At 39.5% G+C, this 14,452-nt stretch overlaps 1 protein-coding gene across 5 annotated transcripts in view; it reads left to right on the forward strand.

The window, feature by feature from the left end:
• The window catches only part of nckap1 (NCK-associated protein 1), a 214,952-nt gene that overhangs the window by 141,946 nt on the left and 58,554 nt on the right, over positions 1 to 14,452 (forward strand). For all 5 annotated transcript variants that reach the window (XM_043693453.1, XM_043693454.1, XM_043693456.1 and 2 more), the window contains 4 exons: positions 5,943 to 6,082; positions 7,822 to 7,953; positions 9,923 to 10,141; positions 10,224 to 10,354. In XM_043693453.1, the coding sequence (XP_043549388.1) occupies positions 5,943 to 6,082; positions 7,822 to 7,953; positions 9,923 to 10,141; positions 10,224 to 10,354 (622 nt within the window). The remainder of the gene's footprint in view (positions 1 to 5,942; positions 6,083 to 7,821; positions 7,954 to 9,922; positions 10,142 to 10,223; positions 10,355 to 14,452) is intronic.

The raw sequence follows: 14,452 nt of genomic DNA on the forward strand, positions 1-14,452 counted from the left end.
TCTAGGTCCCCCCGCGCAAGGGACTGAATATCATCCCTTACCAACATGGCCACCCTACCCCCTCTGCCCGTCAGTCTGTCCTTACGATAGCACGTGTAGCCTTGAATATTCATTTCCCAGGTCCTGTCCACTTGAAGCCACGTCTCAGTTATCCCCACAATATCGTATCTGCCAATTTCCAAAAGAGCCTCAAGTTCATCCATCTTATTTCTAATGCTTCGTGCATTCATGTATAGTATTTTTAATTTGTTACTGCCCTCACCCTTCCCATCAACTCCTATTTCACTCAACCTTACAGCATGACCCCTTTTTGAGTTTTCTGCCTCATTGATGCAGTTGTCTTTCTTGACTTCCCTTGTTCTATCTTTCCCTTCAATTTCCTTCTTAAACATCCAGTTTGTCCCCTCCCCCCCCTACTTAGTTTAAACATAGCTGTGTCGCAGTAGCAAACCTGCTTGCCAAAATGCTGGTCCCTAACCTATTAAGGTGCAAACCATCTCCCTTATATAATTTATGCTTACCACAAAACATGCCCCAGTGATCCAAGAATTTAAATCCTTGCTTCCTGCACCAGTTCCCCAGCCACACGTTCAAGTCCATTATCTCCCTGTTTCTGGCCTCACCAGCCTGAGGAACTGGAAGCAAACCGGAGATAACCACCTTGGACGTCCTGCTTTTCAGCCTTCTTCATAGTTCTCCGAAGTCCCGCTGTAGTATGTTTTTTCTCTGCTTCCCAACATCATTTGTGCTGACATGTACCACCACATCTGGCTCTTCACCTTCGTTCTTGAGGATGTCCTGCACTCTGTCTGTGATGTCTTTAACCCTGGCACCAGGAAGGCAACACACCATCCTTAAGTCCCGCCTGCTGCCACAAAAACCCTGGTCATTTCCTCACTATGGAGTCCCCTATTACCACCACTCCTTGCGATGACCGACTCTTCTGCTCTGCCTCCACGCCAACTTTTGATTGACAGACCTGGCCACCTCGCGGACTGACAGTCTCATCTGTCTCTACTGTTTCCAAAAGATTCAACTTGTTCCTGACAGGTACTTCCCCCGGTGTCTCTTGCACCTGTCTCCTCTCTGCCTTCCTCATCATCTGCTCTCTTCTGGTATGGTCGGTGTAATGACCTTCGAACCTGTTCCATCATTCAATAGTGTCATGGCTGAACTGACATTCCTCATGTCCACTTTCCTGCCCTTTCCCCATAACCCTTAATTCCCCTATTGATCAAGAATCTGTCTCAGCCATAAATAGTATACACGGGAACTCTGCCCCTTCAGCTGTCTGTGGCAAGGAGTTAGGAAGACTCACAACCCTCTGAAAGAAGAAATTCCTCCTAGTCTTGGTCTCAAATTGGCACTCCTTTATTCTGAAGCTATGCTGTAGTCCTAGACTCTCCCATGAGGGGAAACATGCTCACAGTATTTACCCTGTCAAGCTCCTTAAGAATCCTATATATTTCAATGAGATATTCTCTCATTCTTCGAAACATCGGTGAGTAGAGTCCCAACCTGTTTAATCTTGTCTCAAAGATGATCCCTCCAAGTAGGGATCATCCGAGTGAACCTTCTGTGAACTGCCTTCAATAAAACTATATATTTTCTTCAATAAAGGGACCAAAACTGCTCGAGTATTTTAGTCATAGTCTTACCAGCACCTTTGTAAGGTTGCAGTAAGACTTCCCTACTCTTGTACTCCAGTGCCCTTGAAATAAGGACCAACATTCCATTAGCTTTCCTGATTACCTGTTGCATCTATGTGCTAGATTTCATGCACAAGTACCCCCAAGCCCCTTTGTGTTACAGGTTTCAGCAGCTTTCTTCACTTAAACAACGCAGTTCTTTTGTCCTCACTTCCAAAATGAGCAACTTTTTACTTTTCCGCATTATACTCTGTTTGCCATCATTTTTCCCACTTAACCTATCAATATCTCTCAAGCTGTTTGTATCCCTCTCACATTTTGCCTTCCCACCTATTTCAGAGTTGTCAGTAAATTTGGCTACAATATATTCACTTCCTTCCTCCTGTCATTCATATATATATTGTAAACAGTTACAGTCCAGTACTGATCCCCAAGGAACCCCACTGTCAGAGGTCACCAACCTAAAAAACAACTCCTTATCCCACACTCGCTATTTCCTGCTCATGAGTGAATTCTCTGTCCATGCCAATATGCTACCTCCAAAACTGTGATGAATGCTGAGAGTTATGCGAGGCAAGAATTGATTAAGTCTCATGCTGTCTACCAAAATAAGATTGATGAGCTGTACATGCTATGGATGAAGGAAAGGGAAATAATTTGGAACAACTGAAAATGGTATGGAGAAAATTATGAATGCTTATTGATACTTAGTTATTTGTACAATATACGAGTAGTTTGGTTTTATTAGGGTATTTAAGAGTCTGCATGTCTCAGCACCAATATAAAATGTAAAGGAAATATCTTTCAGGAATGCTTTTTTCATAACATGAAATTTGCACATTCAGGCAATACACAAAATAACAAAAAGCTTAAGCATAAGAACTTTAGGCAATTAATCAAAGAAAAAAACCTGTTCCTTTTGTAGATGCATTTTCAAGATAATTTTTTTAAAAATTGTTTTGTTTCTTGTAGCAAAAATAATGAAAGCATTTCTGATTTTCTTACATTATTCTTACTCTCCCAGGCTTTCATTGGCTAAAAACCCCAATATCTGTCGATAAATTGTTCAGATATGTGGTAAGGTACATCTGGTGCAGAATTGATATTTCTGATGGAGAGTATAAATCATTTTTGGGGTTCTCCATTTTAGCCACCACACTCTTCCTGGAAAGAAAAATTCAAAATCTAACTTAAATATAATATCAGTAAAGGACAAGAGTACAGATGCTATACAGTTACTGTTGATCTAGAAAGTTGGTTATCCATGATATGTGGGCAATAATTTGGATTACAACATTAGAGCATCCAAAAGAAATTTTGTTTTCAGGAAAATGTTGAAAACTGTCACTTGCTTGGCATTTATAATTAACATGGAAAACACAAACTTGTAAGTTGTTTGTCAAGAGAAAAAAAAAATGGAATTGTCTCTTGAAAAATAGATCTAATGTTTTGCTGCTTGAAATTATTTAGCAGTTTTTTCCTAATTGTCCAACAAAAAATTGAATGCTTTACATATATTTGATTCAACACAATAAAAAGTTTTGACCAATAATTCAATTAACTTTTTTTTGGAAAATATATGAAACATCAAAACGTAGAAAATAGTTGTAGGTGTAGGCCATTCTTCAAGCATGCACCACCATTCCATATGATCATGGCTGATCATGTAATTTCAATATCCCATTCCTGCTTTGTCTCCATACCCCTTGATCCCTTGAGCCACAAGAGCCATGTCCAGTTCCCTCTTAAATAGATCTAATGAACTGGCCCCAACAGCTTCCTGTGGGAGAGAATTTCACAGGTCCACAACTCAGTGAAAAAATTCTTCGTCATCTCTTCGCCATCTTGAGTGGCTTACCCCTTATTCTTAGACTATGACACCTAGTTCTGGACTTCCCCAACAATCGGAACATTCTTCCCTCATCTAGTCTGTTCAGTCCCATCAGGATTTTATATGCTTCTAAGTGATCCCCACTCAATCTTCCAAATTCCAACGAGTATCAGCCTAGTCAATCCAATCTTGACTCATGTTAGTTCTGCCATCCTGGGAATCAGTCTGGTAAACCATTGGGCTCCCTCAATAGCAACAATGTACTTCCTCAGACTAGGAGACCAAAACTGTGCACACTATTCAAGGTGTGGCCTCAAAAAGGCTCTGTATAATTGCAGCAAGGCATCCTTACTCTGATACTCCAATTCTCTCGCACTGAAGGCCAGCATTCCTCTCTGCCTGCTACACATTCTTGACAGTCTTCAGTGACTGTTCCACCATGACACCCAGGTCTTGTTGCATGTTACCTTTTCTTAAACAGCTACCATTCAGGTACTAATCTGCCTTCCTGTTTTTGCAACCAAAATGGATAATCTCACATTTATCTACATTATATTATATTTTCCCACTCGGCCAGTCTGTCCAAGTAACCCTGCAACCTCTTAGCATTCTTCTCATTTCACGCGCTGCCACCCAACTTAGTGTCATTTGCAAATTTGAAGATATGCACTCAATTTCTTCAAATCATTTCTTCACCCAAATCATTAAAGTATATTGTGAACAGCTGAGGTCCCAACACTGAATACTGCAACACCCCACTTGTTACTGCCTGCCACTCTGAAAAGAACCCATTTATTCCAACTCTCTGCTTCCAGTCTGCCAACCAGTTCTCTGTTCATGTCAATACATTACTTCCGATACCATGAGCTCTAACTTTCCTTCCTAATCTCTTGTGTGGAACCTTGTCAGAAGCCTTTTAAAAGTCTAGACACACATCATCTACTAATGCACCCTTGTACGTTATACTGGTCACATCCTTAAAAAAAAATTGCAGAAGATTTATCAAGCATGATTTTCCTTTTGTGAATCCATGCCAACTAAGATGATTCTGTCACTGCTTTCCAAATTCTCAGTAATTACATCTTTAATAATTGACTCCCCCATTTTCCCCACCACTCACATCAGGCTAACCTTCCAATAATTCCCCATTTTCTCTCCCTCCTTTTTTAAAGAGTGGAGTTACATTAGGTACACTCCAGTCCATTGGAACTCTTCCAGAGATTACAGAATGCTGGAAATTGATCAATGCATCCATTATTTTTAGGGACAATTCCTTAAGTTCTCTGGGATGCACAACAACAGATCCTGAGGACTTAGTGTTTTAATCCCATCAATTTCCCCAAGACCATTTCCTGACTAATAAGGATTTTCTTCAGTTTCTCCTTCATGTTTGACGCTCTGTCTTTTAGCATTTCCTGAATGTTATTTATGTCCTGCTTAATGAAGACAGATCCAAAGTATTTGTTCAACTAGTCCACCATATCTTTGTTCGTTACAAATTCACTTGATTCTAACTGTATGTCTCTATGACCTATAGTTGCCTTCACCAGTCTTTTTGTGTTCACATATCTATAGAAGCTTTTGCAGTCACTTTTTACTTTTCATGCAAACTTGCTTTCATTTGTATTTTTGCCATCTGAATTAAACCCTTGGTCCTCTGCTGAATTTCAATTTTCTCCCAGCCTCAGGTTTGCTGCTTTTTCTGACAAATTTAAATGTCTTCTGTTATGACTTTTAACACTAATCCTGATTTCGCTTGTTAGCCATGGTTGAGCCACCTTCCCTGTTTTATGCTTACACCAGATAGGGATGTACAATTGTTGAAATTCATCCATACTTTTGGGGGTTTACAAAATCATGAGGGGCATGAATAGGATAAATAGACAAAGTCTTTTCCCTGGGGTGGGGGAGTCCAGATCTAGAGGGAATAGGTTTAGGATGAGAGGAGAAAGATTGAAACTAGGGTCCTGAGGGGCAACATTTTCAAGCAGAGGGTGGTATGTCTACAGAATGAGCTGCCAGAGGAAGTGGTGGAGGCTGGTACAATTGCAACATTTAAAAGGCATCCAGATGGGTATGTGAATAGGAAGGGTTTGGAGGGATATGTTCCAGGTGTGGGCAGGTGGGACTAGATGGGGTTGGGATGTCTGTTTGGCATGGACGAGTTGGACTGAAGGGTCTGTTTTCATGCTGTACATCTCTGTGACTCTATAATCTTTTAAATGTCTATCATTGTCTTTCCACTGTCAACCTCTTAAGTAACCTTGGCCAGCTTATCCTAGCCAATGCATGCCTCGTACCATCAAAATTAGCTTTCTTTAAGTTCAGGACCCTAGTTTCAGAAAATCAATATACTTGATGTGAAGTCCCACCTCAATCATATATCAATTGTGTTAGCTTTGGCATGTTTATCTCTTAAGCTGTTTTAAAGATTCCATTTGCTTGTTTTTTCTGTTCTGCAGTTATTGCCAAAACATTGTGCCAAGACTATCAGTCAAGCAGTGAATAAAAAGTCCAAAAAACAGACTGGAAAGAAAGGGGAACCTGAAAGGGAGAAACCGGGAGTGGAGAGTATGAGAAAGAACAGGCTACTGGTTACCAAGTGAGGAATCTTCAAGTGTCACTTTTTTGTAATTTTCTTTAGTCAATTTTTTCCAGATTAATTGTTTAAATAGAAAAGAAGTGTTTGGAAGTCAGAAATTGTGGGGGAAAAAAAACACTGAAGTTTGATTTCTTGTATTAAACGGTCTTCTACTTGTTTCAGTGATATCCTGAGACTATTAGTTGAGTTAAACTGCATTTATATCCATTGTAGATAGCTACTTTATGACTATGCTTAAGTCCTTTTGTGCTTCAAATTACCAAAACCTTTCCCCATTTGGAAAATAGTCTTCATTTCAAAGTATATAACCTCACATTTTCCCACGTTGTCTTCCATCTGCACTACTTTGCCAATCTCCTAGCCAGTCCAGGTCCTTCTGCAGCCTCCCCGGCTTCTCAACACTACTTGTCTTTGCGTCATCTGCAAACTTAACAATGCCCTCAGTTCTTTCATCCAGATTTCTAATGTATTACATGAATAGTTGTTGTCCCAACACTGACCCCTGTAGAACACCACCAGTCACCAGCTGTCGGCCTGAAAAAGAATACTTTATCCTTACTGTCTGCCTTTTGCCTGTCAGCCAAACCTCTACCTGTGCTAGTACCTTGCCCGTGACACTATCTTGCTTGGTCATTACCTCCTCAAAACATTCTGACAGATTTATCAGATATGTTGGCCCCTTAACCAGGCTGTGCTTGACTCTGCCCTATCTTATGTAGTTCCAAGTACTCTGCAATCTCATCCTTAATAATGAACACTGTAAACTTACCAATGACTGAGGGCATGCGAACCAGCTGATAAAATCCCGTCTTCTGCCTCCTCCTCTTAAGCGGGGTTTTACATTAACCATTGTCCAGTCCTCCAGGACCCTCCCTGACTCTAGTGATTGCTGAAAGATTATCACCAATGCTGCCACAAACTCCTCAGACATCTCATTAAGACTCTGGAGTGTGATCCATTTGGGCTAGATGATTTATGCGCCTTCAGACCTTTCAGCTTCCTCAGCATCTTCTCCTTGTTGATGACACCTCTGCCCCCTGACTGTTCAAGTTCTGGTATGCTGCTGGTGTCATCAATAAATGAAGACTTATGCAAAGTAATTGGTTTTACGGATCATCTTAAAAAAGAAAAGAGAGGTCTTGGTAGTGAATTTGGAAAAGCCTTGGCAGTTGAAAACACAGCCACTGACAATGAAGCACTTAAAATTGGGAGTACACAAGCAACCAGAATTAGAGGAATGCACACACCAAAGTTTTGGGATAATGTGAGCGAAGGGGAAGCACGTTGGACAAGGAAGGCATGAATGAAAGTTCAGCAGTTCCAGAATTAAGACAGTCTGGTTTGGTGAGAATAGACATCCTTTATGGCGGATCAGTTATGTTGACAAAAGCTTATCTTTTGGAACCAAATTTCTGGTGTGAGTGAACGACTGAAAGAGAAAAGTGGCAGTAGGTCTATATGTAGTAGGAACTGAAGACAGTGACTTTCAACTTAGGAATACTTAATTGGTTAAAATCAAGGTAATTGTTTGATAAGCAATCTGACAATTTAATTAGTAATCTGTTACTCTAGCTTTACATACGTGTGTTTGTTTACATAACGATCATGTTTTAAAGCAATTACTCAACTGTTTTGAGGCATTTGAGAAATGTTAAAACAATTTTTTAAATTACTTTTCTAATTATGGATTTTTTTCTTGAAAGCATTAGCCAAATCTTTTGTTTGTTTTTGTTTTTCAGTTTGGACAAGCTTCACACTGCTCTCTCTGAGCTTTGTTTCTCCATCAATTATGTTCCTAATTTAGTCGTCTGGGAGCACACTTTTACACCACGCGAGTATTTGACTTCACATTTGGAAATACGCTTTACTAAGTAAGATGTTTACCCAATTTTGTAAAAGAAAAATGCAGCATATGTATGTGGTATTCTAGGATCACTAAATTATAACTGAGCTGAAAATGTGTTGCTGGAAAAGCGCAGCAGGTCAGGCAGCATCCAGGGAACTGGAGAATCGACATTTCGGGCATAAGCCCTTCTTCAGGAATCTGACTAAATTATAAGGCCAACATTAAATTTGTCATTGAAAAAATATGAAATTAGCAACTATTCAGCTCATAAAACTGACGACAAGATGGCGAAGAATGAGTCTACGTGAAATGGAAAACACCAGTTTCACCATCTTCACTGGTTCCTTGATTTTGTGTACATGAGCTCAGATGTTCCTTCCCTTACAGGAAAGGCGTAGAATCAGAGTTGAGCCCTAGTTGTTTATAACAGCATTATTCAAAATATAGAATATTTGGAGCCTGGTTTTGGGAAAGAAGTAACGTAAGGTGTGTTGACTTTTAAAGGGACCATTTGATCTTTTTCTAAATGGCTCAGCCAATTTAGTCAATAAAGATCGAGCCATACAACCATGGGCAAGCACGGTGGCTCAGTGGTCAGCACTGCTGTCTCACAGCACTGAAGACCGGGTTCAATTCCACCCTCTGGCAACTGTCTGTTTGGAGTTTGCACTTAGTCCCCGAATCTGCATGGGTTTCCTCCGGGTGCTCATGTTTGCTCCCAGAATCCAAAGATGTACAGGCTAGGTGGATTGGTCATACTAAATTGCCCATAGTGTTCAGGGATGTGTAAATTAGGTGGATTAGCTGTGGGAAATGCAGGGTCACAGGGAGAGGGTAGGGGGATGATTCTGGGTGAGATGCTCTGATGAGTCAGTGTGGACTTGTTGGGCTGAATGCCTGTTTCCACACTGTATGACTTCACCTGGTCTTTACATAGAATCCCTAAATTTATTTTATATCTGTGCGAAGTCGGGTAGTGTCAGCAAGTGAGCAAAGGTTATTTAAGTGGCTCCAGTCTGAAAGATTTGGAAGAGGAGTACTGACAAGACCTCACCATTTGCTTTTTTTTCCTCTTTAATCTAAGGAATTTCTGCTGCAACTTCAAGGCAGGAAGAATGGAGCCTGGCATATTGTTCCCTTTCCTAATCTAGTTTGCTATCAGTGATGACAAGCATGACAATCATTTGCTTGAGCTGTCCAGTATAGAAATGTCTCAAACAAAAATAAAATGCCTTGAGAGAAGGAAGAATATTAACATGATTTTTAAAGATTAAAACATTTTTTCTTTTCCCACCTATCTTATTTGCAATTATATTAACAAAGGAATATACAGCTGCTTCAGTATCCATTCAGTCTTCAGTTTTATTATAGATTTGTATTAATTGGTTAATACATAAAACATCAAAAAAAAACTCAACTGAAATTTAATGTGTTGTCTGAACTTAAAGATGCTACAGTCAACGAAAATAACTTAACACAATTTATGGACTGCCAAATGTTAGGGTTTTTGGCTTATTACGATTTTTTAAAAACCATTCATTGTTTTTGCTGGATCAGTTTGACTTGTATTGGATATATTATTCCCACTTGAGTTCAAGAACAGTTCCATCTGAAATATTTCTCTCATTACATTTATTGCATTAATACATTTGCTAACGGTCCTTAATTTAATTGTCAGGCATGTCCATAGTTTGTTTGATCTCAGTAGTTTCTCATTGATAGGCTCACCAAATACATCAGAGAGATTTTGTTCAAGAGGAGTGGAAAAATGTAAAATGAAAAAATTACTTGGTTAGCAAATTGTACTGGATCCATTTTGAAATTATGGTTTTAGAGGATTAATTTGGTGGTGATATTGTTAAAATATCTAATGTAGTGAAAATGTTCAGTTGCCATTTACTTAGACATCATCGTTCTTATTTTGGTTGCAGAATGCGTCTGAGTTCTGGATATAAATTATTATTTTTAAGGTTGCACTTGTGTTTTAATTTCAGATCAATTGTGGGAATGACTATGTACAATCAAGCAACACAAGAGATCGCCAAGCCTTCTGAGTTGCTGACAAGTGTGAAAGCCTACATGACTGTACTTCAGTCCATTGAAAACTACGTGCAGATTGATATCACCAGAGTTTTTAACAATGTTCTTCTGCAGCAGACACAACATTTAGATAGTCATGGTGAACCTACCATAACTAGCTTATATACCAACTGGCAAGTATTGAAGTGTGTAAAGAGCATTTATTGATATATTCCATGTTTCAAAACCACCTAATCCAGCTGTACACCTTCACAGGTATCTAGAAACTCTTTTGCGACAAGTCAGCAATGGACACATTGCATACTTTCCAGCCATGAAGGCATTTGTGAACCTGCCGACAGAGAGTGAACTGACATTTAACGCAGAGGAATATTCAGACATTTCTGGTAAATATGTTGAAGCACTTTCTTCCAAATATCTCTTCATTTTGTGAAGAAACCATTTAACCTTACCATATCTGTTCCAAAGTGGTTTTGTTTAACCCACTACATGCCTCCACTTCTCTGTGACCTTATTTTGCCTCACTGTTTTCCTGTCTCCAGCTATTAATAGCGGAAATAAGACAGATACTGCCAAGAAGCCTCTGTGAAAGTACCATATGTATTTTCAACTGGTGAATTCAAATGTTTTCAATAAAGGAGTTTAAGTTTTAACTCTTTGTCTACTCTTTCAGATCTCTCCATTTCCAGCTTCTCCTGACTGTTAACCTTTTACATTCTACGGTTCCATTGCTGCTTATTGCCAATAATTACAAGGTTGCTGACTGCAGTTAGGCATACTCTTGGTGTTTTCAATAAATGTTCCCTGACTTCCCAATTGCCTTACCCAAACAGCTGTTTTTGCTACCCTGTCTCCAAAACATTTAGAACTAAGAAAAATGGAGTAACAACAAACCCAGGATTCTTCTCTTGTTTCTCACAGCAATTCCCAGGAATTTCTTTTGATTGCAAGACATCCCAGAGACTTGACAAAGATACGTACTTTAAAAAAAAAGTTGTCCAAATGTTACCTTTAAATACCTACCCAGTACACTTCCATCAGTGACTGTCAGATAACAGTCAGGAGTCAGAATTACTTTTATATCAGTGAGATGGATCAGCTGTTGAAAGGAGAGACAAAACAAAACTTGATTTCTACGGGAATTGTATGTTCTTGAGTTTAATACAGGGGCACAAAATATAGGCTTACCTTTCAGGCACACAATGAATTCTCTGTCCGACTTGTTTGAGTTTATTCCTTGTCTCAGTTTTTAGGATTGTTAAACCTGTTCTTAACTGAGCAAAAGACTTTGATATGCCTTTGCCTTGGAAGCATCTGATTACAAAGATTTCAAAGTTGAATTTCCATTTGCACAGAAATATAAATCAAGCTTTAGACGAGATATTTGTAAAAATATATAGTGTGTTCCAGGAAACTCCCATAATGTTTTTGCTTCATTTACAAATTCTGTGGCTTATGAGGACTAAGTAATTTCTCTGGACGTGGAACTGGGACAGGATGTTTGAGGTAAAGAAGTCCAGAATATTCCAAATGTATCTGTTTATCAGTTGTCTCATTAAATAAGAAAATACAAGCTCTGTAAAGTCACCTCTCTAAGCAACTATTTATTGCAAAAGCAGTATGTAATTTAGGCTGCATAGAATCTGTACAGCCCCATATTGTTGCCTGACGTCAACTCTAACTTAATTCTACTTGTTTTCCTTTCCTTCATAATCCCTTAGAGTGCATCTCAACTACCTAACTCATTCTAATTGCTTCAGCTTATTCTGCAGCGAAAGTGTTTTTTTTCTAAACTATATTGTAATGTAGGAATCAAGTCAATTGGATGAAGCATTCTCTCCCATAAATAAACAATCCAACTGACTGGAAAAAGATTTGTCCATAAACACTTTGTTCCAGAATGGCTGAGGGTTGCCAGTGTTCTCTGGCATGTACTAATGATGGTTTTTTTTAAAATGGTATCTGTTTCCTCAACATTTACATTGCCAGTCATGAATTAAAATGCTGCATGCAATCAGTGCAGGCATAACCAACACCATGTTTATACTTGGGGGAAATAACATTCATGAAGTAACAGTATAACCAGAATTATTTTCACACCATCTTTGACATACGGCCAAAGTGACTGACTACTGATGAAAAATTATCAACAGGGCAAAACCTTTAAATGCATATTTCTGTCTCAACTGAGTCATAAAGTTAAGTGGTTATAGCTCTTTGGTATGCAAAGATTATTATTAAACAGAAAAATCCCATAAAATAAGCCTTTGGCTAACATACAAAACTAAAATTTTAACGGTTCAGTTCCTTAAAATCATAGTTTCGTTTGGATGGTTTTTAAAATGTTTTACAACTTTTTTCAGTTATTGCTGGGGTGGATTTTAAAGTCTCGTTTCAACTGTAATTTAGTGCTAGAAGACACGTCCAAAAATAAGTTTTCATTGTTTGCACGTTTTAAAGTAACAGCTGTTCAACTTTGAATGAGATCTGAAATAACTTTTTAACCTCTTCCCCACTGTCGCACTTTATTTTTCTTGTCTCTACTTCAAAATATTCATTGTCTATTGCGCACTCCCCCCTTCCCCTCATCGTCCAGAACAAAGGTAACCGCCAGTTTCTTTACTGCCAATCATCACCTAATTCCTCTCTATAGTCGTTTGTGCTCATGGATTTGCCTCTATGTTTGAGACTATTCTTTCAGGAACCTCTGTTGTCTCCTGAAGAGCCTTACCTCATCCCTGAATCTGTCAGCTGTCTGTCAGTTGTCTCCTTTCTCTTTCTTTGTTAGCTAATCTTGCCTTTTCCTATTTCTAATAAACTTACGTGCAGCTTTTTTTTGCACAAATTCTAGCTGATATTGTAAATGATTCTTTCTCAGATTTTGTCACTTACAAAATTGCTATTGTCACCCATCTCAAAAGTTTAACAATTATTTTGCCTCTACAAATTTATGTTCATTTCCAGCCATGGTCTCTTCTGTAATATTTGACTTGTCATCTCCAAAATTGAAGCTGACCCAACAAAGCCTATCTACCATCAATAAGGTACAGGTTGGGGGTGAGATGGATTTTTTTTCCAATTGGCATATCCAGGGCAAAGCAGCCTAAGTAATTGGCACCCCATCAACCAGGTTAAATTTCCAACCGTCCTATTAGAATAGGCTGAACTTGTTGCTATTGGAGTTTAGAAGAATATGGGGTGACTTGATTGAGCTGTATCAGATCCTGACTGATTTTGATAAGGTGGATATGGGAAGGATGTTTCTTCTTGGAAGTGAGTCCTGAAATAGGGGTCACGGTTCTAAAATTGGGACCCCTCTTAGACGAGATGAGAACTTTATTCCTGAGTATTGTGCAGTTTTGGAACTTGGCTTAGTGGGCGGCACGGTGGCACAGTGGTTAGCACTGCTGCCTCACAGCGCCAGAGACCCGGGTTCAATTCCTGCCTCAGGCGACTGACTGTGTGGAGTTTGCACGTTCTCCCCGTGTCTGCGTGGGTTTCCTCCGGGTGCTCTGGTTTCCTCCCACCATCCAAACATGTGCAGGGTCAGGTGAATTGGCCATACTAAATTGCCTGTAGTGTTAGGTAAGGGGTAAACGTAGGGGTATGGGTGGGTTTCGCTTCGGCGGGTCAGTGTGGACTTGTTGGGCCAAAGGGCCTGTTTCTACACTGTAATCTAAATCTAAAATCTAAAAATGGTGAAGGCAGCAGTAAGTAGATACTTACCAGGCAAGGAAATCGGAGGTTATCAGGGTAGATGGGAATGTAGAAGTTGAAATACAAACCGATCACCCATGATTTTGTTGAATGGTCTACCTCAGTTCTTATTTTTTACGTTTACATTCAATACTTTCCCACTGAAGCAGAGTGGCAGGGGTGTTTCCCATCCAGAATATTCATTGCAGGGATTCACTAAGGTGCCTTGGACAGCAGCTTCTAAACCCTGCCTCCTACCACCAAAAAGGAAAGTGGACCACTCACTGGGGAAGCCAGTCAGTTGAAAGTTCGCCTCCAAGCACTGCTCCATCCGGCCTTGAACTGGACTATCATTCTTTTGCAGTTGTTTGGTCAGACTCCAACAGCTATTTTCCAAGCAACATTGTGAGTGTACCAAAATACAGAGCTACAGCTTGCCACCATCTTTTCAAATGCATCTCGGAATGGGCAACATATGTGATCCTTGCTAGTGATACTTACATTCTTGGAAATAATTAAAATTTGCTCCAGTCCAGTTTTGACCACTGCTACATAAACAAAAGATTGAAGGCACGAAAGACTCTTGTTTTCTGTAATTATGATGTAATGTTCCTTTTTGAGCTCCTCAATCTCTCCTCTGTCTTATCACAGTTGACAAGGTAATTGTCATCCTGTGACCTCAGTGTTGTTCAGTTTCATGGAATTATCTTCAAATGCTTTACCCAGGGCATCATCTTCTCAATTTTCCCAAGCATCTTCTCTCCCACTCCCCTTCTCTTTGTTGATTA

This window comes from Chiloscyllium plagiosum, chromosome 7 (genome assembly GCF_004010195.1).
Source record: "Chiloscyllium plagiosum isolate BGI_BamShark_2017 chromosome 7, ASM401019v2, whole genome shotgun sequence".
Taxonomy (NCBI): Eukaryota; Metazoa; Chordata; class Chondrichthyes; order Orectolobiformes; family Hemiscylliidae; genus Chiloscyllium; species Chiloscyllium plagiosum.